Source organism: Hetaerina americana, unplaced genomic scaffold (genome assembly GCF_022747635.1).
Source record: "Hetaerina americana unplaced genomic scaffold, ioHetAmer1.1.p SCAF_63, whole genome shotgun sequence".
Taxonomy (NCBI): Eukaryota; Metazoa; Arthropoda; class Insecta; order Odonata; family Calopterygidae; genus Hetaerina; species Hetaerina americana.
In genome coordinates, this window is record NW_027287239.1 from 1,417,652 (window position 1) to 1,445,121 (window position 27,470).

Here is a 27,470-nt window from a genome sequence, read left to right on the forward strand (position 1 = left end):
CGGGTGAAAATGTGACGTTATTCCGAAAGATAGTGTCAGTAAAAGGCTTGAAATAATTTCCAAAGCTTATCATGCTCAGATTTCGCGTGGTTTATAAAGTAAAAACACATTTTTTAACCACCACAAGAAGACCTATTGGAATGGATTGTGGGAAAATTTTTGGCTGGTTACTTTGCTTCGACAAAAGTAAAACAAATGAATTGGCATTGATTAATAATTAAGGTTTTCTCGTAATGGACCTAATGGAATCTTAATTAAATTTTTAAATTTCACTGTTCGTTTTTTTATTATTTCTCGCCGATCGTTAGAGATGAAGTATTTTGGAAATTTAAATGTAATTTCAATTTGAAAAAATAATTGTCATCGATCTGTTGGCTTGCACCTTGTTCATTTGATCCTTTTTTTGTATGCTCTGCGTTAAGAGCGTGGATCGTCCACGATGCGCCCTCGCGTTGACGATGTTCTTGCGCCGTTTCCGTCGTGGCCGAGCGAGTAGGGCGTGGCAGCTTGCCTGCTCGAGCCACGAGTGTGGTAATACGCGCGTATTTCGCGTGAAGTATTACCCAAGGGCCACGAGCCTCGTTACCGCACGAGCCGTGGGAAACGTATTTTTGTTGCAGCAATCTGTTGGGCTTTATGGCTCCGAGTAAAATTTGGTTACCAAGTGTGAGTTGGTTTCTTCGCGCTTCTTTCCCGCCAAGCCAGCGAGTAAGATGTCCCAGGGGTGCCATTAGGCGATCATTTGATGCGTGGCGCTCAGTATATGGATCCCAGATGGCAAAAAGATCTTACGTTGCTGAAAATAATCACAGCCGCCCAAGGTACGAGTGTAGGCTGAAAACTAATGCACGCGTGCTTTTAGACCGCAAACAAAATGACCTTTAGAAGCACTTATGGTGGCATGTGGAAGTAACATTCCCCCTAAACACGCATACGTAGGTTTGGGGTCGTTACATTCATCCATTGTATTTTGAGAAGCGGAAGTATGGATACGTGTTCTAGTGCTATGTCAACGCGAGTTAACTTGTCTTTTTCTCGAATCCAGGACTTTACAGCTGTGTCCACCTCATTGTCCGAGGTGTAATGATTACACCTGAGGTGTCTCTTGAGTTGAAAAAATAAAATGAAAATTGTGCGCGAGGTGTGTGGACGAGCGTTGTCATGTTGAAAGATGATTGGCGCCAGGCTGCCTTTAGCACGACAAACTTCTTCCTTGGATATTCCAATATGGTTTTCGATACGCTTTTGAGTGATTCGCCGGTCATTTTGAATCAAATCTTCGACGACTTTGCGGTGCTTATAGCCTGTGGCAGTGATTGGACGTTCGCTGCGTGTTTCATCAACAATTATGGCTTTTTCAGGCTCGAAACCACGAAATTTTACTACCCATCGATTTACAGTAGACCTATCAACAGCATCGTCACCGTTAACAGCCTTTTAACGATGATGAATCTCAGTAGGAGCCACTTTTTCAGCGGTTAAATATTCGATAACAGCACGCTGTTTAACTCGCGTTGGCATTGCCCTAGAACGTCTCCGTACCTCCGCTTCTCAAAATACACTGGTTGAATGTAACGACCTCAAACCTGCGCATGCGTGTTGAGAGGGAATACTACTTCCACTTGCCATCAGGAGTGCTTTTGAAGGTCATTTTGTTTGTGGTCTACAAGCATGTGTGCATTAGTTTTCAGCCTACCCTCTTAAGTCCTCCGCTCCTGCTCTCGGAAAATATATTCATAAACTTCCATAATGGGGTTTCCCTAAAAAATGCCTGCTTTTCCCTCAAATCAAACGGGACGTCATCATAACGTTGATTCCTGCTACACTCGTCATTCAAAAACGATGCTTTCTTATGTTTCATTTTATTCCGAAGTCTTTCAAATGAATATTAATAATGGGAGCCATTTCAAGTTCCATTAGTTTGATGAGGGCTTTGGGCATTGTTAGTTTAGGAGGCTATCAATAATGACAGCAATAAGGTACATAGTTAGTTGAATAGTTCGAAGATATGCTGGTAATAGAAGTAATTTATCGAGAACAATTTATCAAAATGGTGTTTCATTGTGGAGTGAGTTGAAGGTCTTGAAATAGAATGAAGAACGGCAGTGATAAATGAAGCGCATTAAATGGTCTTTGGAGTATGCATCTTGAGGGAAAGGATCATATAAGATGAAATGGTGGCATTGATGGATTCGCATGATATCTTGAGTATCTTGTGTTTTATGGTCAATATTAGTCTGGTGTGTCTTCACACCCCCTGCCACACACCCTAGCGATGGTCTGCAGAGTACTAAAAAATAGTAAAGCTCTATTTAGACAGCCAGCCAAGCGGTTACCGTCATTGTTGAGTGCATTATAAAATTAGTGTGATAGCTACGAGATGGGAATCAATGTTAACAAAACAAAGGTTGTTCGGTTTTCGAGAGGATATATAGCTAAATTAAGCGTTAAAATTGAAGCGCAAAAACTATAGGCGATACAAAAGTTTCTTGGTAGTGTTTTGGACCAAGATGGTCCAAGTAGTGAGGAATGCAGTGGGAGAATTGTATTAGGCAAAGAAGATTTCTCAAAGAGAATTTATGACAGGAACGTCGAGTAAGGGCGGTAAGAAAATATTAGTGAAACCATGAAGGTAAAATGGTCGGAAAGGAAAACAAAAGAAGAAGTGCTAGGTTATGGTAGAGGAAGATTGTTGGGAGAAATCCGAAGGTGGCAGGAAAGGCGGATGCAAGGTATTTTGATTGGCGATGGGGTGTTGAGTATTGTGATGAGGGGGAGAATGAGAGGATCTGTATGTTGGACGGCGTGGAGGGAGGAAGAATTAAGCGGGATGAAGAACAGTTTAATGTAGTATTAAGTGTCTATGTGTTTCCTGTTGGACGAGGCTAAGAAGTGTACGATAATTGTCCATTTAATTGCCTTAATCAATAGACCTACCAACATTAGTAATAATATCCGTGGTCCAACTTCAAGTTTTTACATACATATGTTTCTTCGAACTTCATCCGGATGGTTTTCGTTTTGCAACTTAGTTCTTTTTGTTTGGTTTATTTTGCACCCTGCTAGCCGCCACTAGGGTGTAAGGCAGAGGTTGATTACACACCGGATTACCCTTGAGCCAAAACACCTGTCCCTTCTAGCGCTGTTGGGCAAACGTTATTTTATTCTGATCCCTTATCGTCCGTGGGAAAAATGACGTCTTACATATACATGTTCTGCGCTTAATTTCTCTAGTTTTATTGATATGATCTCGCCTACCGTAATACAATGTGGCTAATAAAGCATTTGCTGCATCATTGCTAAATGGGCATTCATCCAGTTAATGCAAGGTATTTAATATGTACTTTAACCTCCGCTCCATGAGTATTTCCCAACCTTGATCCTCTGTTAATATGACACGTTACTCAGTTAATCATAACAGCGTTTTACAAATCTCGTAGCTTCTCTACGCTGCCCGCGATCCAATTCGGCAATCAATCCAACTTCGTGAGGATACCATAATACACTTGCAGCATATTCTAAATTAAGGCCTAACCAGCGAAATATAACATTTCTCCCTAATCTTTTCATCACATTTCCCTGATACTGTTCTAATATTCATTTACGGTGGGGTGAGGCGCATCGAACCACTTGGAGAATCTCGCTTAACGGAGCAAGATTGGGCGTTCCAATTACATTTCATTCCATTCAGTAGTAATGATGGCGATTACTCGTAAAATGTCCAGATTACTCAACCATGCTGAAGGAAAAAATGCTTCAACTTCATGGCGTAATTTTTACAGGTATTCCTTAATTAATTGAATTGGTCTTCGCTATTCATTGAAGCACAGTCAGGTTGAACACATGCGCCACCAGTCACGTACCTTGCACCGAAATTATTTCATTTTTGGCTGAAATCGTCCAAGTGAGCCGCTTTTTTCACTCTATTTTCGTCGCAATTGAGGGGTTCATGGTCAAGGAATTATTTTCGGGTTGGCCCGGAGAGTCTGAGTCATTGATGGGATTCACTCTTGGGGGGCAGCATCCTTTAGGATTGAAGGCCCTGGTTATGCTTGGTGTTAAGCTCCTGACAGGCGTCGTCCCACGTAAACTCTCGCGTTATAAACGTACGCGGAACGGACGAGGGAAAGAGCTCGTCGTGCTGCCTCTTGCTTTCTTTTTGCCCACCCGCTGGCCACGGTGTTGAAATAAAGCGCTCGGCGCCAAACCGTCTTTCGGTCCGTGAGAGTGTGAAAGCCTTCCTGCCCTCCCCAAATGTTAGTGTGCGTGTTATATGCGCCAATAGTTCAAGGTAAGTCGTTTATTTGTGAAAAGCAACTAACATTGTCAAACATATGGGTACGAACGTGAAAGCAGCGCGTGAAAACATCAACGTGGAGTTTGGCATTGGATCCCTTGCACTTTACGATGGAAATGGAAGAAACTCGACTTTTTTTACCCTGCCTAGCCACCGCTAGGGTGTGTGGTAGGGGATGATTACACTCCTGACAAATTTTGACCCGAATATTTTACCCCTATCGCGGTGGGACTATTTTATTCTGATCCCTTATCGTTCGTGAAAAAAATGACACCTTAAATCTATCTTTTCTACACTTAATCTCTCTCTAATTTTACTGACATTATCTCTCCTACCGTAGTAGGATGGGGGTAATAATACATTTTCAATATCACTGCTAAAGAGACTTCCTTCCAATTTATGCAAGAGATTTAATCTGTAATTTAACCTTCGCTCCGTGAGTGATTCCCAGCCTAGCTGTTCTAATATTTTGGATATGCTGCTAAGTATATCATAACAAAGTTTTACAAATATAGCTCCTCTACGTTGCACGCGATCCAATTCGGCAATCAATCTAACTTCGTGAGGATCCCATATGTTAGCAGTATATTCTAAATGAGGCCTAACCAACGATGGATAACATTTCTCTTTGACCTTTTCATCACATTTACCCAGTACTATTCTAATAAATCCTAATTTTTTGTTAGTTCGTCGTCATACTCCCCGCATGTGTTTCACCCAGGAGAGATCGTGATTGAGGGTAACGCCTAGGTATTTAAACGAGTCTTAACATTCCATTTCGGTGTTCCCAATGTAGTTGGCGTTCGGGTTGGAATTGCTCTTTTTCCATAAATGTTTGACAACGCACATTTTTAAGTTTACTTCTAATTGCCAAGTGGCGGTAGCAGAGATTATGTGAATAAAATTAGAGAGAGAAAATGTTGAACAGGTAATTGTAAGATTTCATTTTTCCCGCGAACGATAAGGGTTCAGAAAGACGCAATCCGACCGCGCTAGGGGTGGGAAGTATTTTGTGTCATAAGTAGTGTGGTGTGTGCTCACCCCTACCACACGCCCTAGCGGTGGCTTTCAGGGTGCTATTCACTGTATTGCAAATCATTGGAAACAAAGACCAGGGGAGGATTTGTAACTTTGTGCTGGGAACAGAGACTTAGATTTAATGGGTAGATAAATTGTGAGATTGAAAGGTACATTTGTATAGAAGATTAGAATGGGAAATAATCATTGGAGGACCGAGAACCAAGAATTTGCGGTAAATAAAATCCACATAATGGGTTACATGCGAGGTCTGTCCAATAAATACGCGAACTGAGGCCCTAAAAACTGTATTTTGCAAAAATTAGTCTACATAGATTTTGTCCCCCTGTTCAAAGTACTCTCCATTCAGTGTGATTCACTTATTTCATTTTCTTTTCCGCTGTTTAAAGCACCCTTGGAAGTCCTTGGCAGTCAGGCTTTTTAGTTTCCTCATCGTTTATTGCTTTATTGTGTCCACATCTTCCCATTGATGTCCACTCATCACATTTTTACATTTTTGGAATGGGAAAGCGTCACAGAGGGTGAGATCTGGCGAATAAGGATGATGATCAAGGATGGTGATTGAATTTTTAGCCAGAAACTGGCGACCAATCAATGCTGAATGTGCAGGTGCATTGTCATGGTGAAGGATCCATCCAACATGTTCGGTTAAAATAGTGTTGACTGTTGATTTTCCTAAATTCAGTTCATCAGCTCTTATACGGACAGTTTTTTGACGATCGGTAAGGACAAGGGACCGCACACGATCAATGTTGTCGTCAACAAAGGTGGTTGCAGGTTGTCCCGGCCTTGCATCATCCGTGGCGTCTTGTCGGCCATCTTTAAAACGCTTAATCCACTTGAAAATGGATGTTTTCTTCAGAATATTATCGCCGTAAACAGCTGTCAACATTTCAGTAATTTCTTCATAGCTTTTACCGCACTTCACCAAAAAACCTGATGCTGATTCGTTGCTCCGTGATTTCGTCAATTGCCATTTTCGACAAACAGTAAAAAGGACAACTGATACTACCATAACTGGCACCATAGGCACAGCTCGACGATCAGCCAAGAACAGACGGCTCATTGGATCTCAGGCAACTAGCGCCGCTAGTGGGCGGGGCTATATATAGGTCCGCGTCATGGCCGCCAGATTGCACCAGTTCGCGCATTTATTGCACAGAGCACGTTCACACACGAGACGACCCTTGACCCATAACATCTTCCTCTCCCAATTAGGTCGTACAAACGTTATTTTATTTAGATCTCATATTGTTCTTGGGAAAATGACATCTTAAATCCATCTGTTCTGCAGTGAGTTATGCTCTCTCCAAAGCCACGTCACGGCAGCTATGAAGCGCGTAGGTGAAAGAGTTTGAGCAATATTTGCAGTGAGCTTCGGCTTGTTTTGAACGAGAATGAGAAAACAACTTTAACCGTCAAAATTATCTTTTATTATTAAAATAGGAAGACTTGCTCCAATCTTGAGCACGTACAGGTATGTATTCCTAAGGAAAAGATGGTTTCATGTTATCATAAATTCAATCAGATTCAACAAGTTTCATGTGATCACAAACCTTCACCTTGGCCCTCTCGTCTTACGTCAGAGATTTACGTAGGCTAACTTGTTGTCGTTTGCGCCTAGAATGTAGTGGATCTAGTTCCGTGAAAATACGTAAGCACATGGCACACCGGCAGAAATTTTTTTCGATGGCTCATAAAATTGTTATATCTAGAGAAATATGAATGCTCACATATGGTGTCTAATGACTCAATTTCATTAATAAAATGAGCTACACACCTAGAAATGTAATTGCAGCCGAACCATTCCTTAGAATGACGATGACCGAATTGTGACGTAAATCATTTACCTGCCGATTATTGCGATTAAATTAAGAATCATCACGTTAAACAAAAGTAATGTAATTTCGAAGCCATCGGTAGTTCATTCAAATAACGCCGATTTTTAACCTCACAAACCCGTGTCTTGAAATCATTGATTTGGTAGCATCCCGTTTTTGGTCGTGGAAGAATAATTATAGCATAATCGGGGAGTTTGTCGTTTTAAATTACGCATTAATATTATCTGGCGAACCTAAAAGAACGCGCGAGATCAATATCTTGAAAAAGTATCTGTTGGAAGTTGCACGTATTGAAATATGTGTGCCTGAATATTGGCGTACTTCATTTGAAAATGAATATTAAAAGATGATTAGATGTAATAAGCAAAAGCAAGAAAAAGAAAGAATATATTCAATGAAAATATGAATTGTTTAAATTTGATTTTTAAGTAAGATAAGGATACTAGTGCTGTAATAAAATGAAAAGCAAATCTAATTTTTTCCGCGTACAATTTATATCACTCTCAGAACAAATTTTATCGCCGTGGAAAACCAAGTTACGCTTTTAATTTCGAGATGAATCAGTTCCTTTTTTTTCTCCAGATGCAGTTTACCTTAAACTACTGTACACGTATTCTTTGAAAGATTTTCGACAAAAAAACGACATGTCTGGACTCCTCAAAATCTCCACTAATAATTAGGACCAATCCCCCGAATCCTGGTTGTCAATAACAGTCGTAGTTTACGACTAACTTCGAAATAAATTTACTCCCTATGCGTTGGTTGACAAATTGATTAAATTTATCATAATTTAGTCATTCACAGAAGTTTTTTTGTGAATTGAATTCCGTTTCCCTCCTCCTTGCATTGTTGTCACCACAAGCTGATTTCGACTGGATTGGGGAGGAAATTGTGGGAACAGCAGGTGATCATGCCTTCGCGAGTCAATGGGTGGTCTAAAATTACAGATGTATTTCATGGTGTGTTTCTAAAGTGACACCACCTGCTCCCTCCATCATCCCTGACCAACCGCTCCTCCTCCTTTTGGAGTGACGTAATTTATGGACGTCCCCTTTAGCTTAGATGTGTTGCACGGATACTAAACTTTAGTTTTGTATTTTGTAATGGAATGGTTAAAGATGTGGAGAGTCGTGTATTCATTCCAAGAAACTGCGGGAGATGCCGCTACAGTAACTTTTTGCTGAGTCATCCGCTAATATGCATTTCAATGCAATAATTTCAGAGTGTAAAAATTATTCGCATTTTCATTCTTCATTCCGTTCAAGGCGAGTAATTTTTACTCTCTGACATTGTTGCATTGTCATGTATTTATGTTTGACTTGGTTATGCAGACGTCGCATTCGCCGTTGACTTATTACCAATGCAAAGGCTCGTAAGGAAATGAAGTCCTGCGTTGTTTTGTTCGCGATTCTTTTTTCGGTCGTTCGTGAGCATCGTTCCTAATTGGCTCTTTGCCATTCGCGGGAATCGTTGGCAGCTTACGAGCATTTAACCGCCGTCTTAATTGGAAAGGGGTGATTTTCCGAAGCAAGGACACTCCGAATGCCGGGTGGATTTATGTCCCGGAAGGCGTCTTAACAGTTCATCGGTTACACGCCGATGTGTCTCTGCGGGCAGGCGACACTTTGTACCTTGGACAACACTTCTGTTCAAAGCAGCTGTGATGAGTGGGTTTCGGATCTTCGAGTGCATCTCCAGGCTCCATTCCTCCTCCTCTTGCTCTCGTCTGATTGTATTATCTGCCAGCGATTGCACCGTACACTAATCATACTGTCTGCACGTTCCTACTAATTTGATGCATATCCTATGCGGTCATAAACTTGTATTTGAATGGGTGAATGAATTTTAGAAGCGAAATCTGAACAAATGGTGAATTTAGTTTTTCGGGTTGTTTATAAATTTACGAGAGTTAATTGTCACTGATGGAGGGCTTTTGGTTGCTCTATGCGCTATATATGTGAGATTGGCAAGCGTCTCTTGTTCACTGTTCCCGTCTCGTTATAATTTTCTTAGTGGTTTCAATGAGATCGATTGGCTCCCTCAAAGTTTCCCTATCAATTTGTGTTTCGTATTGGAAAGATTAAATTGCTAAATTACATCGCAATGAAGCTGCAGTGGTCACTGGTTTTAAATACCTTTCGTGACCAAGTTGTACAAATAAAACTGAGCAGGATTGCAACTTTTTGAGTAGCTGTCAATGTGTGTTGTAAGAAGTTCATTAGTACGAGTATATTGACGATGTCAGTAGTCTCATGGATCTCCTCAGTTCTCGAACTTTATTTCCTCATGACTGTCACTCGCTATTTTTAATGTTTCTCCATAAAGTAAGATTAGATTTTGCACAATGAGAGAGTTTTATGTAAACATTTAAATATATATTTGGTTCATAGTTTGAATTTGAAAAACTTTCTTTATCCTACATGCAGACTTGAAATTTTGATCTAAACTGCCTTTTTTAAGTATTAATCAGTTTTATGCATTATTTTGAGATGGTGAACTTCATAGAATATTAAAATTTCAACTCTAGGAAAGTTAGTTTTCCCAAGAAAAACTTTTTTTAATTTCATTTGTTGTTATTCGTACTTAGTTGCCGTGAGGACATCTGTAGCCTTTAGAGTTAGATCCATACGTATATCCCGTATCTTATTTATGTAGGTGTGGCGATCGCAATGAGCACTCTGTAGGGGGTGGCCGAACTCCGTGATTGTTCGTGCGCATTTGTACGAAAGACGTTACTGTTGAATAAAATACTGACCCCCCGAATCATCACGCTTTTCTGGATTATTGCTTAAGGTTGCCTTTTCTAATAACAGATTTCTGTTGAAAAAAGAAGACGAAGTCACTAAATTCGTTGGAGTAAGAGTAGAAAATAGGCTTGACGACTGCTATATATCTTAGCCATTGAGTCAGAACATATGACCTATAGGTATGCCTTGAACCATAATATTTAAAGTTTTTCTATACTGGTTGTATATATATATATATATATATATATATATATATATATATATATATATATATATATATAACATATATATGCTTTCGTAGACGTAACACGGAAGTGCCGAATAGTACAATACACAGTAACACACAATATAGAAACACGGTAATTGGAAGATATAGAAGTAATGCTTACTTCTATATCTTCAGATGAAGACGGATTGTTTCCGTCGAAATATCAAGAAATAACGTGTGAGTGTTCTTCCTTTTTTGTGTTTCTATATTGTGTGTTACTGTGTATTGTACTATATATATATATATCCCGAATCCCTTAACAAATACCTCAACAACCTTCACCACTCCCTCCTCCAACGAGGATACCCTGATTCTCTCCTCCATTAAAAAATACTCAAACATTCCTACACCCCCAAGCCTGCCTCAACCACAGACTCCCAGCCTCTCTCAATCTGCACTACCTACTTCCCAGGCACTCAGTCCCTGAAATTCATCCTCAAAGATCTGAACCCCATCCTCAAAAATCACAACACTTCCTCCAACCTTCTTCCCACATGCCCCTCTGTCACCTTCAAACGGCCCGCCAACGTAGCAGATATCCTCAAATCCACCAAACCGCTCTCAAAATCCCCTCACACCCCCAGAGCCATACCCACTCCATGTCATCGAGCAAGATGTAATACCTGCCCTATTTTCACCACTCCACCCCACTCCATCCCACCATTTAACTCTCTCCCTCCCTTCCCCCACTCCTCTTGTACTTCCAAGAATGTTGTTTATCTTCTGACCAGTAAACTCTGCCCGGCCTTTTACATAGGTCAATGTTCCACACCCCTGAACCTTAGGATTAACAACCACCGCGCCTCGCGCAATCCCTCCTCCCCGTCCGCGTGTCTCCCCATCCCTAAACATGCTTCCCATCATAATACCCCTTTCAACCAGTGTTACTATGTTTCCGTCCTAGCGTCCCATCCCACATCCTATAACCCTCTAGAATTAAAAACTCTTTAAATGGCATTCATTTGGCTCCGTATGGCCTATCAGCATCCGGGCCTCAATGTCGTTCACTGATGGGAATGGCCTCAATTGTCACTTTGTGGAAGCAATGCATATCGGAGAGGTGAATACCTTGTTTTTGAGCATGATTCTTGGTGTGTGTGGCCTTTGTTTTGACTTCAGGGTCTTGATCATGACTTTGTAAGTTGAAGCCAGGATCTCGGATGTTGCAATAGTTGTGGTAAGCAGATTGTTTTCTATTCTGATTTTGTTTCCATCGCTCTACCCACTGAACTACCACGTCCTAGGAAATTGATCGTAAATTTTTATCTACTGTCTCATAGACTTTATAATTTCGTTTTCACCTCTAGCATTAGTTATGTATTAATTTTGTGATTCTTGTCGTCTGAACATTAAACTGCATGAAAAAATACGCAGTTAAACACCAGAGAGAGCCAGTTTGAAATGTTGATCCACCATTTTCATTGTTATTTGTCTGAAGAGAGACAAATTGAGAAAGTTATTCAACTACCTGTTGAATTTGCATCGCTTCCGTTTTGAACCTGGCTGATGTAAGGGGACTGTGAGCTTTTCCCTCCCCACGATTAATTGGCAAGCATTTCACGAATTGAGTGATTTAAAAGTATATGGAAAATTTCTATAGTATTAAACTGATATCGCTTTAAATTCCCGTAAATTTTAGTTGTCACGTTTGCATATTATTGTTATTAGGTAAGCATTAGGAAAAATAAAATGTCTCATCTTAGCTCAAAATCTTTGCACGGCATACATTCGCGGAAGGTGATTGAAAAGAAGTTGCCATCCGTTTTTTTTCAGCGTGAAAAGAATACATAGTATATTAATCCATTCAAATGATTTTTCTACAATATGAGGATAGAAACTTTAAGTTGAACTTGCTTTAATGAAAAGTAAATGGTGCCCAAACGTATGTCTTCAATAGTGTTCGTCGTTTGTTTAATTGTTCAACTGGAAGTAATTCAACGCCAAGCCATCCTGTGCAATAATTCGACTATTATTATTATACATATTCCACCCAGAAAATTACTACACATCCATATGGACATCGTGGATACCGGAGGTTTGCAGGTGATATATAGTATGTCAGAAAAAGCCTGTTAAATTTGTTGGCGTAAATTGGATGTACATAGTATACGTTACTTGCTTCGACAAGCATAATGGTTTTTTGATGCAATCAAATCAAAATTTCTTTTTAATTTAATGTTTATGTGACAGACATATCTCAAATTATCAATATATCCAATTGTCGAGTGGCTTATTAAGCCTAAGTGTATCTATTATTATCATTAAGAGATAGCCAGCCCTTTCTGCTCCTTTACTATATGATCAATTATACCCTCGTAAAGCTGCGGTCTAATTCAAATTTGAATTTTAATGAAAAATGTTCATCAATTTCTTGTAGCTGTAACGTCTTGTAATCATTATTCATTATTTAAAAAAATTTAATTATGTACCCATTAATATCAGTCACCGTAACGATTAAGTGGGCGGATGGCTCTTAAGCTAAAAGATTAGATTATTCAATTTTTCTTAAATTCCGCATAGTTTAGGTAAGCACCGCACCGCACTTCATATGCATCTTGTTACTCAAAATATTGGCACAAACATATGGTTTACGTTATGCGTGTTAACAAATTAATATAGTGTTCTTTTCCTGTCTAAAGTAAACTTTGATTTCTCGAAATGGTAATTATTTTGATTGTACTTTTTCACTCTGTTATTATTCATATCAAATTGCAAAACAAATCACACGCACAGCCCTCGTGTGCGTTGAAATATGTATGTCACAAATCCCTGAGGTTACTTTGTAGCAGAATTAGAACTGCAGTTTTAACCGAAATGATTCGCATATAATGTGCCCTATGTATACCAAGTTTTGTAGACGTAGATACGTCGACAGCGGCGACACACCTTCCTTTTTTGAAAGCGTGTTGCGTTTGAAAAAAAAAGGAAGTTTTGTTACCGCACCCTGTATTTCACCAGCGAATCATAACCTAACATTATGTCATCTCAGACAGAAGTTATAACACCTACCTAGCGGCAAAAAGGCGCCTATAGCGTTGTTGTGAATAACGTGTCAGGTGAAAATTGGAACTGGGAAAAAACTAGGAGCATGTATTACAAAAATGTGTGTGTTCATTAAAAAAGACATGTATGCGTGCTATTGAATCGTAAATTACGACACTTGTTCATATGTTGACATTATTCCATATTTCAAGTTGAAAAAAGATATATGGGTTCATGCTGTGTATCTAATGGAAAAACATCAAATATTCCGAAATAGTGACACGTATACAATATCCTCTCCTGTCTTCCTCTTTACGTCAAGACTGAGCTATCCACATATAATCGCCTCCCCATTTTGGTGAAAGATTCGATCGTCCGACCACCCGATTACTACATCCACTACTGCGCGCTTAACGTACGCACCTTGAGCCAGTTGAAATCCCTCCGGGAGGCAAAAACCCGACGCTCCGTCCTCGGCGTCAGTCGGCGTCGGAATAAACCTGCATCACGGGGAGGTCTCGTTGCCGCGGTCACTTCCCAAAGCGCACGCCCCCCTTTTCCTCGCTCGTTCTCCGCCCACCAGTCTTCTCTCCCCCCCCCCCCCCCCCCCGCACACCCTCCGTCATTCCCTTCTTCCATTTTCAACACCCCCGACCACCTCCGCTCCGCTAAGAATAGAGCATCCTACATTACTCACGCACGCTCTACCCTGCACGGACCACTTGTTGAAGCTCGGCAGCCTTTCAGACATCGAACCATCCTAGCCTTCACGCATACAGGTACACGCAGGCGCTGAAATTATAGGACTCCTCTTCTATGACTTCTACTCACCCTTATGACAAATGTTAGGGGACATGAGGGAGCGATTTTGGTTTTTCATAAAGCTTGTGTCATATCGTCATCGTGAATGATGCAGTGGATAGCGAAAACTATTCGTTACTCGCGACGAAACGAATCTATCTTTCTTTGATTTTCGCGGTTTGAAATCAGACATTACTACAGGCATCCTTCCTTGTCCCCACCCCACCCCTCAAAGGATTGGCGTTAGGTCGCTGGGCCAATGATCGTAATTTCTATTGCCGGGAAAAATTGCAGTGGCGATTGCGGTCGCAAGGACAAAACTCCTGGTTCGCGGTTAGAGAATAGCGATGATGCGAAAATTATTTTCGGGAGCGTTGTCATCTCTGCACGAAATTGCAATTTACAGGTAACGAAAGTTCCGTTGCCATTCCTTGTAAAATATCTTATTGTATCAGAGTCCAGTGATTCTCATCCCCACAACAATTGTTGGAGGTGGATCACAAGACCCATTGTCACAAACTGTGCTACTGAGTAGGCATTTTCTTTGTTTACCATTAGATGGTTTTCTATCTTAATAGATTGTGAATTGAATTGAAAACACAAAATAGAGTACGTATATTCATATTGTGGGTCGCGGTAGTCCAGGGGGTAGAGCGTTGGACTGCTGACCGGTGGGTCCCGGGTTCGATTCCCGGGCACGAATCTGGGTACCTGCAGCTCCACCCAAGCTATGTAATTTTTCGGATATCAGATCTTCCTGGGAAACCATAACCGGCGCATGGAAAGGAACTGGCCCCCCTTCCCTGATGTGTGGATTTCACACGTCGTATTGGACTTAGTACTGGGTGAACTCTATCATATCACCTACCAAACCGGCCTTCGGGTTGATTACTGTGTTTATGTTTCATATATGTATATATATTACATATACATATATATATTATACATGTATATATATTACATATATACATTATATATATATATATATATATATATATATATATATATATATATATATATATATTATTTTTGCTTTGTGTTTCCTTTCGTTGCACTGATGAAAATTCTTCAAATGTATTCTGGTCTTACTAATAAGCACCTTCGCAACTTCTACATAACCGTTTGCAAATTCGTTTTGATCGTCCATCAGCTGCCGCTCTTCGGATAAATGATGTGATAGCTTCCCCGATGCTCTCCACATCGAAGTTCTAGGCTTATGGTGTTCTGGGTTCTAGGTCTTGAGTCAGCTTTTTTTATATACATATTACTCGAATTCCTAATCACTATTATCTGTCGCAAGAAACTCATTGACCAAGTAAAAAAGATTGATATTCAATAATAGCTTGATTTTGAATGTTGAAACTTTGTTGCTCAATGCAGAAGCTGGTAGTTTATTAAATTATGCATTTTCCATGCATTTCACCATCCTGGGTCTTAACCATTCGAGAATATTATGTATTTTGCTGATTTCTGTTGTTTCATCCATATATGCATTGGATCTTGTCATGAGATGATCAACATTGACTTTTACATCGCATGAGATAGCATAACATATAGGCCATGAACTCGTAGTAAATTAGCAATATACAGTGGTTTGCAGTGATCTTGAAAATCTACATTACTAATTATTCTGATGGCTTTCTTTTGTAGAAGGCTAGATTTGAGCCCAGAGGAATCGCCCCATAATTTTAATCAATGTTACAAATATCAATGCAAAAATGCACAGAATGCATCTACAAGAAATGCCCTGGATAGCAGTGTTTTCAATTTTTTAAATAGGAATATGACTTGAGATGGTTTAACGCATACACTATGAACATGATCATCCCAACTTAGCTAAGATTTTAGGATGACGCATAGTAGTTTTAAAGGTTGTGTATTTTCAACTACTTTGTTGCACAAGGTGAGTAACAGCTGTTGGTTTTGTTCTTGTTTAAGAAAAGATTATTGACAGAGAACAATTTTTGAGATTGATCAAGAGTAATATTTAATAGAGCCGACATTTAAGGTTATATCTTTACCCCTATTGTGAAAAGTAGTGTCATTAGCAAATAGCCTTGATTTACGGGTAATGTTACATTGCAAGTCATGGACTATAGATGGCTATAAGAAGAAATAGCAGTGGTCCCAAGATTAAACCTTATGGAGCACCATTAGGCACAGAACAAGTTTTTGATTGTGCACCACCTAGCTGAACATGTTGCTTTCTATTTGACAAATAGGGTTTTATCAATTCAGCTTAATAGTGTGACACACCATAATATTCCATTTTGTGCATAATGTTACATGAGATACACAGTCAAACACATTTTTAGAATTGGAGACGTAGGATGCCTTCCTATTTTCATCTGCATTTTAATTGAAATGGCTTGTAAAAATTTGTTGGTGTGGAGCGTAGTTTTATATTGTGTGAAAACAAGGTCATTTAAGCAAGTTGTTATGCTTAGGTTGGAGGCTTTTGAAATATGAGTGTGGAGAAGGATTAAAAAAGTGGAATGGACCGAAAGGAAAAAAAATGAGGAGATGCTAGATATGTTGGGGTAGGGGAGAGGGGATTGTTGGAATAAATCCAAAGGAGGCATGAAAGATAGGTGCAGAACATTTTGATTGGCAAAGGGATGTTGAAATCTGTGATAGAGGGGATAATGTTAGGGAAATGAGGAAGGGTCAGAAATAGAATAGGGATGTGGGATGGAATGAAGGGAGAAAGGAAGTATGCAGAATTGAAGAGGGGCTTATTTAAATGTTAGATATCAGGTTGTATTTTATTAGGATAGTCAAGTAAATGTATCATTGTACTTATATAGGCAGTGGCCATCCAAAACCCACCTTAATCAGTAGAATACTTATAAAAAAACCTTTCTTTTTCTCAGATTGTTATTTTTTTGTTAGAACCACTTTATGGAAAGCAGTGGCAAGACTTTGCAAAAGAATATCATTGATCATGACCCTGCAGTATGTTTCCCTAGCCTAAAGGTTTCATTGCATGAAAATTTGAATATCTATTCAAATAATTAAATGAAGAATGCAATGTATCTTTCCTCTGTCTTTTATTCACGTACAACCAGTTTCAATGCTCAAGCGTCATTATCAGGTACCTGATGATGACGCTTGAGCGTTGAAACTGGTTGTATGTGAATAAAGGACAGTAGAAAGATACATTGTATTCTTCATTTAATTAAAATGAATTTCCACGAAGTTGAGCTGGAAACCATTGAATCTATTCAAATATTTAATTGTATGTTTCTGTAGTATGTAGACAATTGAAGCCATGATGAAAGGGTGAATGTTGGGAAGCATGGTAAAGAAAGAAAGAGAGTAGACTGTTTAGATGGCTGATTACAGGTAGGAGTTATCCCGCAATGTAGAATAAAATAAGACTGGGAGAACAAGAGGAAATACCCATGATACCTAGAGGTATTAAATGCTAGAGATCATCCAAAACCTGCCTTTAATATGCAGAAACCTTGAATAAATATGAACAGCATTAGGCTTCTACCGAAGGGAGACTGTTAATGAATAATGTAATGGATATAATAACATTTTATTTATTGTTCCAGAGTTGCTAGTATATGTGTAGGACAAGTCAAAATAAATTCGGCTAAACATAAGCATTCATATTCACCAATCACATAGCAGTTCTTGTGCAGAGTAATAGTAATTATGAAGGATATAGTTGAAAAGAAATTTTTTTTAATCTCTGTAGAGTGGTGATTTCCTTAACATTTTTTAGCTGTTATTTATGTGCATACAGAGATACCTTTATTTTAGCTCCCTTGATCTGGAGGGACTGTTGATGCTTCTTTGTTTCAATTTAATAAAAATAGGACGTTAGAAATTATGTGCAGGAGGAAAAGGGTATAACACTATTTCATTTTGGCCATGACAAAAAAAAATCCTCTTGCTTAAGGTTAGGGTGTTATTATATAGCCTAGTTGCCTTTTATTCAAGAAGATTTTTTATTTTTTACTTACATCTTCAAAATGATACTAGTAGTTAAGTTTTGAAGTTCATTTGTTTAGTACATTTAACAATCTTATTAGTATGGGAAAATTTGGAAGAGCAATTTTTTTTAGTTTATAGAAATTGATTATAATGGATAATTGCTCCTTTAATTTAATTAGAATTAAACATTCCCTTCTATTCTGTTTGAATTTTTCAGTTTTTCTGAAGGCAATAATGAAAGATCGAAACAGTTTTTGCATCACAGTGCAACAATTTCAGATTTTAGAAATCATTTTCTTTGACCAGGATACAAACCCAGATCCCTTGATGTCTGGCCAAGGGCTTTAGCCAGTTAAGCTACCTCTAGACGTCCTCTCATACTCCGAGAATTTTGGGGGCTCTTAAGGGACAAGATGTGACAAAATACTGTACATAAGATGTCACAGGTATTCGTAATCAGTTTTATGTTTTCCAAAGTATGTGTATGAATATTTTGGATTTATATCTGAAAGGTTTCAATTACTTATTCAAGAGAATGAAAGTGGCAAAGGTTTTACAATACTATCTGAGACCAAGTCATACAATTGCACCGTAGACTACCTACAATTCTACATTTAGCGTGGATACAAAAACGGGGCTCAGTTTGCTATGAAAATTATTGAACTTATGTTTAACCTGTTTTTTTATGCATATGGTTGTTTATGAGCTATTATAAATTTATATTAAACATTAGTATATTTTTTGCTTAGTTTATATCTCTGTAGTGCGTCTCTATTCTGTATCTATTCTCTATCGATTCCATTCCTTTGCCCAACACTCTCTCAATGTTGTCACTGGAAATTATCAGTGAAATCAGACATTAATATACCACTGTGATCAATGAGAAGGGAAATTTGTGAAACTGCAGTGCTTTTTTGAACTTGTGCCCTTATGGTTTAATATCTTCATTAGTTTGCTTTTGTGTTGCAAATATAAGTGGAAAATTCTGCGTGTCATTTAATCTTCCAAACAATAATTTCAGAAACTGAGATTTTCATAGTCAATGGCATATGCATAATCAGTTATTCATGCAAAGAAAATTATAATTTAGTCACTCATCACTTAAATGTCAAGTTAGTTTTGAATGTGACTCTTTTCTATGTCCTTTCTTGGCTAAAATCACTGAAATTTTATTGTTTTGAAGATATTTACAAGTATCTTATTCATTCAAAAACTCGGAGATTGGTTGCATTGTATGCTTTTTCTCTGAATCAATATTTTTCTTCAATTTCAGGCGCATCCTTGATTTAACTGGAATGTCATCACGTGAGGTGAATCAGTCGGCAGTTGGGATTAGCCTTTCCCTGGAAAAAGTGGCATTGGCCCTGTACCACCAACAGCAGGGCCTTGATGGTGCTGGTGAGTGGAGTGGCAGTGGAAGCCCCACTCTCTTACCAAAACTCTCTCCCCTTGATGTAGTTGTCTGCTGTATGGGACAGATATGTGCCATGACTAGGGAAATGGCAAGGATAGTACGTGACTTGTGGTCGGCTGGAATACGGACATCAGCAATGGATTCAATGCAGGTATGGAAATGTGTTGCGGGAAGTGTTGGTAGAGAGTTTAATCACTGACCAGAGTGGTGATTTATGATATCAGATCTGTTTCCCAAAGTTACAGGCAATCTTAAAAACCTCTGAATACCATTTGGTTTTTAAAAAATAGTGGTTAGCCTTTGATTTGTAACTGATTTTGTTTTTTTAAATTTTCAGTTTCACATCATAGTTTTTTATCAAAGTGTATCAGAGAGGGTTAAGCTCAAATGTTCTAGGCCAGAATTCAAAATACTTATCCCTTGATATCTGGCAAGTTTAAGTTAATTTCATTGCCAAGGTATCTGTTTACACCATGAATCTCGTGGCTTTTAAAGCTCCAGACATTCTAATGAATTGCCGCACTTAAAACATCACAAAGCAATCATAGTTGTGTACAAGGTGTGATCAAATAAAGATAGGACTGATTTTATTACTTGTTTATTTCAACGGATACAGCTTAATCGAACTTGTTGCCCTCTAAGTACATGCCTTGGCTAAGGACACACCTTGGCCAACGTTTCTTCCAGCTCTCGAACCCTGCCTGGTAAGCCACCTTGGGGATCCTCTTCAGGTCCACCGTACAATTAGTTTTAATGTCCGCAAAACATTCAAATCGGTGTCCTTTCAAGGTTGATTTTAACTTAGGAAACAAAGAAAAGTTTGATGGATCCACGTTTGGAGAGTAGGGTGGCTGTGAGATCACGGTAGTTCCGGTTCTGGCCAAAAACTCTGTCACGATCAGCGACGTGTGAGCCAGCACGTATCTTGATGGAAACGCCATGCATTGTTCCTCCTCTTTCGGCTAACTGCGGCCCTCAGCCTCGTCATAAACTTAAAGTAGAAATCTTTGCTGATGGTTTGAGGGACGTATTCGTAATGAATCGCCCCTTGCCAATCGAAGAAACACACCAGCATGACCTTCACATCGGACCGGAACATGCAAGCTTTCTTTGGTTGTGGAGAATGAGGGCCTTTCCACTGAGCAGACTGGGCATTTGTCTCAACATCATAGCTGTAAACCCAGGTTTTGTCACCAGTTACAATGGTTTTAAGAAACTCTGGGTCGGCATTGGCTCGATCCAGGAGTTCCTGAAAAATGTCCTCACATTTTTGTTTCTGTTCATCAGTCAGCACCTGCAGGACGAATTTTGATGCGACACGTGTCATGCCCAAAATGTCTGTCTGGATCCAAAGCTAATGTTCACTTCCTTGGCTATCTCCCTAACAATTAAACGGCCCATTATTTTTCCCACACCAAATCCTTCACCAATTTGGCATGGTTGGGGTCTGTAGCGACTCGACGAGAACAAATGCAACACCTCTCGTTTTATTCATTAGATTAGTCGCTGGATGGCGCACGGTGTCTCGTTTCAATCCATTGAACGTTTTGCGCAGAATAAAATCAGTCCAGTCTTTCCTTGATCACACCTTGTACATGCTACCCTGTCCACAATTTAAATCCAATGTTAAAACACATAGGTGTTCATATTGATTATATCGTGACCCATGTTCAAAACTGAAAGATATTGAGATTTTAAATATGGGGAAGAATAAGGTTGATTTCCATAAACAAACAAAAGATGTTGGCTATAGAGTAATTCAGATTGAATTATTAAAATTATATTACAATCTCAGGCATTTGAGATAGGTATTAAATATTATAAGGTACTATACATTTGATTATTAATTAGTTATGGCATATTTTTGTTATTTTTATTATGAAGACTGCTGAATAAAGACTGACCATAAATTTTTACAACATAATTTATTATGTAAAATGTAATTTTATGTTATATTGTTAGCTTAACATGTAATGTATATGCAATAAAATTTTTGCTGAATTGGATCCAGCATTGCATCAGCAGCAGCCATTGCAAATTGAAATACATTTTCAGTTTGTCTGCAAGCAGCAATGGGCGTAACACACATTGAGCAAAGTTTTGCTGGTAGAAATTTTGATTTCCCTTGAACAAATCATCAACTGAGACCTGTGTAATGCTACAGGCTTGTAAAGAGTGTTTTCTTCTGTATAGCTTGGCAGGAATATATTTTAAACTATCTGCAGAGGGGAGAAAATTTCAAATGAAACTGGATCTGAAGCTCCCATTACTGCTCTTTCAAAAGTAAGCATTTACACTGTTGCTATTGTGAGAGAAGATATTTGAATGAAATTAAGAGCATTATCGAAGACAGTGGAAATATGATCGGGTGAAACCCACAAATTGGTAAGAGAAAAACTGTGCTTGAGACATGTTTGTGTGCAGTCAGTTCAGAGGCTGCTTATACCTGGGCAACAGGACATTCCCATGTGGTTTTGTTCTCAGTTGAAGTTAATGGTACAGGAAGATGAAGAGTTTCTTTCAAAGGTTATCACTGTAGACTTGGTTACATCATTGTGATCCTGGGAGCAGAAAGCAAAGCTCTGCATGGAAATCTTCAGCATCAAAAAAGTCAACGACAACGAAAAGAGACAAAGTGACATGTATGTAGCTTCTGCTGGATGTATGATGGCCATATCATTTTTTGATATTTAGGGAATGGTGTGTCTGCATGCCGCAGCAGCTGGCACAATTATGTAATGGGGCCTACTTTAAGGATGCACTGAAAATTATCCATGGTCATATCAATGATGGAAGTCCACATTACAAAGCAACAGTTTAGAGGCTTCAGCACAATAATGCAGAGCTGAACACAAAAAATAAATGAAAGCTTTACTACGTATGCATTACACATAAATTAACGATATAACATAGAATTAAATTTTTGCAATATAAATTATGCAAATAAAATATGCATGATCACTTAAAATTGCATAACCCCTCATATCATGTAATTATTCCACGTTCAGAAGTGCATTGTAACTATTTATTAAAAAATGAAATATGTTCTTATAAGCCATCAAGCTTTTTAAGGACAATTTTCATAAATTTTCTATCCAGAAGGAGAGATTCATTTTATATTCTGCTAATTATATTTCATAATGGCTTCACCAATATTTATTTAAATTATTTTTAAATATTTTGCTTTGTAGTTTTCTCTGTTCCTGTTTTTAATGATTTGTACTTTATCTTTTCTTTGGCAGAATTTTGAAGATATTCAGGACTACTGCCAAGATTTGGGTATTACTCATATCGTAATCTTGAAAGATACAGAAACTGGTTCTGTACGTGTTAGCAGCTGGGAAAAGGACAGGTACAAATGAGCATTTAAGTTTTCTGTATAGATTATTAATATGAGCCTAAATTATATTATTGATATTGGATTTTAATCCTCTAAAAGCCTACCTCCAAAACTACATGGAACAAATACTGTGTGCACATGTCAGTATATATTACAGAACTTTTCATTTTAGAAGCATTTAGTTTCAGTGGATAACTCCTTAACTCAATGGGCTCGTCAGGTGAAATTACACTTCAACTGTCATATTTCTTCTATGAGTACTCATCTGCCCCTTTACCCCAAGCCCATGAAGTTTAAAAGTTGAAAAATATGAGTGTCTTTTCACTCTGCATGCACAGATTGAAAATTTCTGTAATAGTTGCTCTGGTAGACCTTTTGACCAATAAAGATACCTACAAATAAAATTCATGGTGCACAATACTTTCATAATCGAAGAAAATAATCAACATGGACTTGGGACTGCTCAGACTTTGATGAGTTTTTTCGTTTGTGCTAGAATGGAAGTTTCCACAAGGAAAACTGTTGTTTTTGTTTCTGAATCATGACCATAAGACCACAATATATCACCAGTAATGATATTTTTAAGCACATTTTCATCATTAGCAATCAAACTCTTCTCATTACTTATTCTGCATCTTGAATATTTATGTATGTAATATACCATTAAAATTCTTGAAATTTCAATTATCAGTACACAGTGGTCAGTGATATTGTTCTCATATATTCAAGTATTAAACATGTCCTAAATTGCTTTGAGTTCAGAGGTAATATGGGGCAATTTGCTATACAAGGGTTGTATATACCTCAGGGCTTCATTAATTAGTACTATGTCATTATTATTTAGTTCATGGAAGTGGGCAACAACCCCCCCTGAATACTATTTGCATCATTCGTACTCAAAGAAAACCTGCTAAGTGTGGAGCCTCATGTATTATATTATCTAGTCGCCATTCACAGTTCTCCAGAGAGGCACATTCCGTATTGTTTTCCAGTATTGAGTTAAAATTCAACATAATTAGCACCCTTATCAGTAACGAGTATACCTGTACCATGTTGTTGTTTATCATGAAGAAATTATCCCACATTGTTTGCATTAAATATAACTAGCCCACCTGAAATCCAGGCTTATATTTTTTTATTTATAGCATGCATTCATTTATTATTTCACGAGTGTCTATTTTTCCCAGGTACAATGAAAGAAGAGTGAACATATGCGACTTGGTGGATCATATGCAGAAGACGATAAGAGTTGCATCGGGAGGAGATTGCCTCCTGGGGTCAGAGTCAGCGTGCCTGAGTGGAAGTGGCATGGATTTGAGCAGCAAGGGCAATTTAGGGTGTGGCGATGGATCTGCCGCATTTGTAGCTTCCGTGCCATCAACCACTTCTTCTGGATCTTCGTCCTCTATTCTTTCATCTTCCCCCTCTTCGCTCACGTCTTCAAGCTTTCAGTTTTCTTCAGCAACACTATCTTCAACCCAGCCCCGTGCTTCAGTTAATTTACATTTCGTCACTGTGGAAAAGCTAGCTCTGCACATACGAAAAAGATATGAGAATTTGGTGAGTCCATTAATTATAGAGCTTGTTTTAGTACGTGTCTTCAATACTGAAGCATTTAATCACCCATGAGCCATTCATATAAATTGGTTATGTGAATATTTTCAATGTGAAGAATTTGAAATGTCTTGGTATACTTCCTTACATAGTACATTCAACCAACAATGGTTTCAAGAACCATTTTCAAGGCCGAGTAAATGAGCTGTCTCATACATATGTATGCATAGGTATATTAGGGAAAGGGAGGTGAAAGGTTTTTTCTTGGTTGGAGTGGGTCGGAGAAATAAGGCAAGATGTAAGGAATATGGATTGTGTACAATTGTCATTATTATTACACAATATGAAAACAAAACCAAATGAAATAACAAACATGACACTACTTCAAGTTCAATATCATTCAACAGGGAGGGAAAACATGTTGTTACATTGGACGTAGACCTCGGAGTTATGCAATGTTTATTTTTAGGGTTCTTATATCTCACCTTATCTCTCCAAACCACTCCAAACAAGAAACGGCCCCCATTCCCTTCCCCAGTAGTAGTTTTTAAGGGAGGCGACCGACAGCTAAGGTCATTTGCGCCATAGGGGATGGACAGGAAAGGATGAAGGGTGGAGAGAAACCCGTCGTCGGCATTAGCCTACTCTTTACGAAAGGCGCCAAGGGGTCTGCAGTTTAACGTCCCATCCGACGGACGGCGTACTCACTCAAAGTGCCCTCCACAAAGCACCTCAAGTAGGGATCGAGATACCTCTGAAAAATATTCAACACCGCCGGGATTTGAACCCGCGCCCTCAGGGTGGGAAGCCAGTACGTTATCCCCCGCACCATCTCGATCCCCTCCCTTCCCCAATACCTCTTTATATGTACATATGAGAGTCAGCTCACCTTATACTTTAAAAATGGCGCTATAAATTACAGGGAAATGATGGCAAAATAAATTTTTAGGAAAGTTTTCCCATGTATTTGTATGTCTCATTCAGTATTTTAACATTATTGCAGTTAACGGCCCAGATTTTAATTTTGAAGTTGATAATAGTAGTTGTCACATTGTTTGTTTTATTTGAAATTGCAATCTAACATTTAAATTGAAATGCTAACATTTATGGCAGGTTTTGGATGGATATGGAATTAACACGCCTACACTGTACATCGTATTAAATTCTAAAATGTGTCAAATTTAAACATTCATGCTCGGAAGAGACAGTTCCTTTCTGTCGGCCTTCTGCAATTTCCTGGGAAGTTTGAAACCAGAACTTAATGCAGCTTGACATTTACTGAGTGTTCCAAGGGATCACACTGTTTAGAACCCAGGACTGTAATTAGTCATTAGCAGAAAGCTCCAATTTATATACTAGCATCCCACCAGCATTGAGTATAGTGTATCCTCATTTTATGATTGGTTCACCACGTAATGAATTTGGTTCATTTTGCATGTAAAAACTCTCATTATGGCCACACACATCCTCTTAAATTTATCATTGTACAGATAAATGAGCATTGATTGCAGTTCTTTTCTATTTAATACCACTATGCAATTAAATATTTACTGGTTTAGATGCTGCGTTACATTATCCATAGCTAGTATCAAAGTGAGATAGTAGTCCAGTGAGTAGAGCATGAGGCTGCAAACTAGAAGGTCCTGGTTAGATTCTGGGTGATGCCTCTGGGCACCTTTAACTTCACCCAAACTGGGTGATTTTTCAAGTACAAGAACTTTTTGGGAAACCTTAGGTGGCACAGGGAAAGAATCTGGCCCCCTACCCTGATGCGTGAATTTTACATGCCATTCGGCCTTGTGTTGGTTGAGCTCTACCCTCAACTATCAAACCAACCTCGAGGTTGGTGGTTTTAATTAATGAACACAACATCATATATATCTCATGTAAACTTATGTTCTACCTGCACCAGTTTCATGCGTACATTCTCTTTCTGGGGATCAAGATATGAAGTCCAACAAATTGACTTCAATACAAAAGAAAACCTCTATTATAAAAGGGGAATTTATTTTATTGATCTTTCATCTTAGTCACTTATGCAATTGCTCTGTAGCCCAACTAATATTTAGTGCCAAGGACTGTAACATCTGCCTCTGTTATTTCAGGAGATAGGCACACTTCTGTGTGTGTATAATAAAATATTATCCAAACCTCAAATTCTTACACAATTGGAGGCAAACCTCAGAGTATAGAGAAACTTATCTTTATTTCAAATTATTGAGATTGCGAATGTAAAAGGTGCAGTGATGCAGTACTAATAAAAAGGCATTTTATACATATATAAACCATAAACACAGTAATCAACCCTAAGGTCGGCGTGGTAGGTGATGGTAGAGTTCATCCAGTACTAAGCCGAAACGGCATGTGAAATTCACACATCAGGATAAGGGGGCCAGCTCCTTTGCCTGTGCCAGTTATTGTTTCCCAGGAATATCTGGTAACCAAAAAATCACATAGCTTGGGTGGAGCTACAGGTGACCAGAGAGGCTTGCCCAGGAATCAAACCTGGCCCCTCCAGTCAGCAGTCCAACGCTCTACCCCTTGACTACCACGGCTAACACAGGTATAAATATTGCAGGTATAACACATGTATAAATCAGACGATATCAAGATGGCGGATGGCGATAATGAGGGTGTGTACTGCTCTGAAATAATAGCCGTTAATCAGGTTTTTCTAAAGTGTGATTTCGGATGCAATACTTTTGATCATGCTAGCTGTGTCGGTGTATCCAAAACATTAGCCAACACGATTGCAAACAGTGCAAATCTTCTCTATCGATGCAAATTATGCTTGATACAGTCGATCTCGACATGTGACTACCTGAAAAAAATTTAGACTCAGCAAGAAGACCTACTCAATTTAGTTTTAGATCTGAAATCTAAACTTGCGGATTGTGTACAACTGATAGAATCCCAAAAAAGTGAAATTAATTCTCTCAAATGTGATGTATGTGCCAGGAAACCAGTAAGAAATGATCGTGAGCCCACTCACACCAAACTGATGCTTCAAGGCCATACTGTGAATAATATTTCCACTGAAAGCTGCATGCCTAAGGTTGATTCTAAGGCAATATCAATGGTTCGAATCGATCATGATTCATCTTGCAAACTCACGAGTGAAAAGTGCGCAGATTCCAGCATTGTCTTGAAAGATGCATTTCTCATTGGGGAACGTTTAGACCTAATCACAAGTACTGAGAGCAGTGATGTGATTGATGACAAAAAAACTGATGACTGGGTAAC

The 27,470-nt window shown here is 38.7% G+C and overlaps 2 protein-coding genes across 4 annotated transcripts in view; one reads left to right on the plus strand and one right to left on the minus strand.

Moving 5' to 3' along the window:
- Nucleotides 1-13,654, minus strand: part of LOC139695780 (SET domain-containing protein SmydA-8-like) — a 36,882-nt gene extending 23,228 nt beyond the window's left edge. For both annotated transcript variants that reach the window (XM_071594567.1, XM_071594566.1), the window contains exon 1: nt 13,597-13,654. The gene's annotated coding sequence lies outside the window, so the exon portion shown is untranslated. The remainder of the gene's footprint in view (nt 1-13,596) is intronic.
- The window catches only part of Gcn2 (eukaryotic translation initiation factor 2 alpha kinase Gcn2), a 119,700-nt gene that overhangs the window by 86,507 nt on the left and 5,723 nt on the right, over nt 1-27,470 (plus strand). For both annotated transcript variants that reach the window (XM_071594564.1, XM_071594565.1), the window contains 3 exons: nt 19,193-19,484; nt 22,576-22,685; nt 23,861-24,233. In XM_071594564.1, coding sequence (XP_071450665.1) covers nt 19,193-19,484; nt 22,576-22,685; nt 23,861-24,233 — 775 coding nt within the window. The remainder of the gene's footprint in view (nt 1-19,192; nt 19,485-22,575; nt 22,686-23,860; nt 24,234-27,470) is intronic.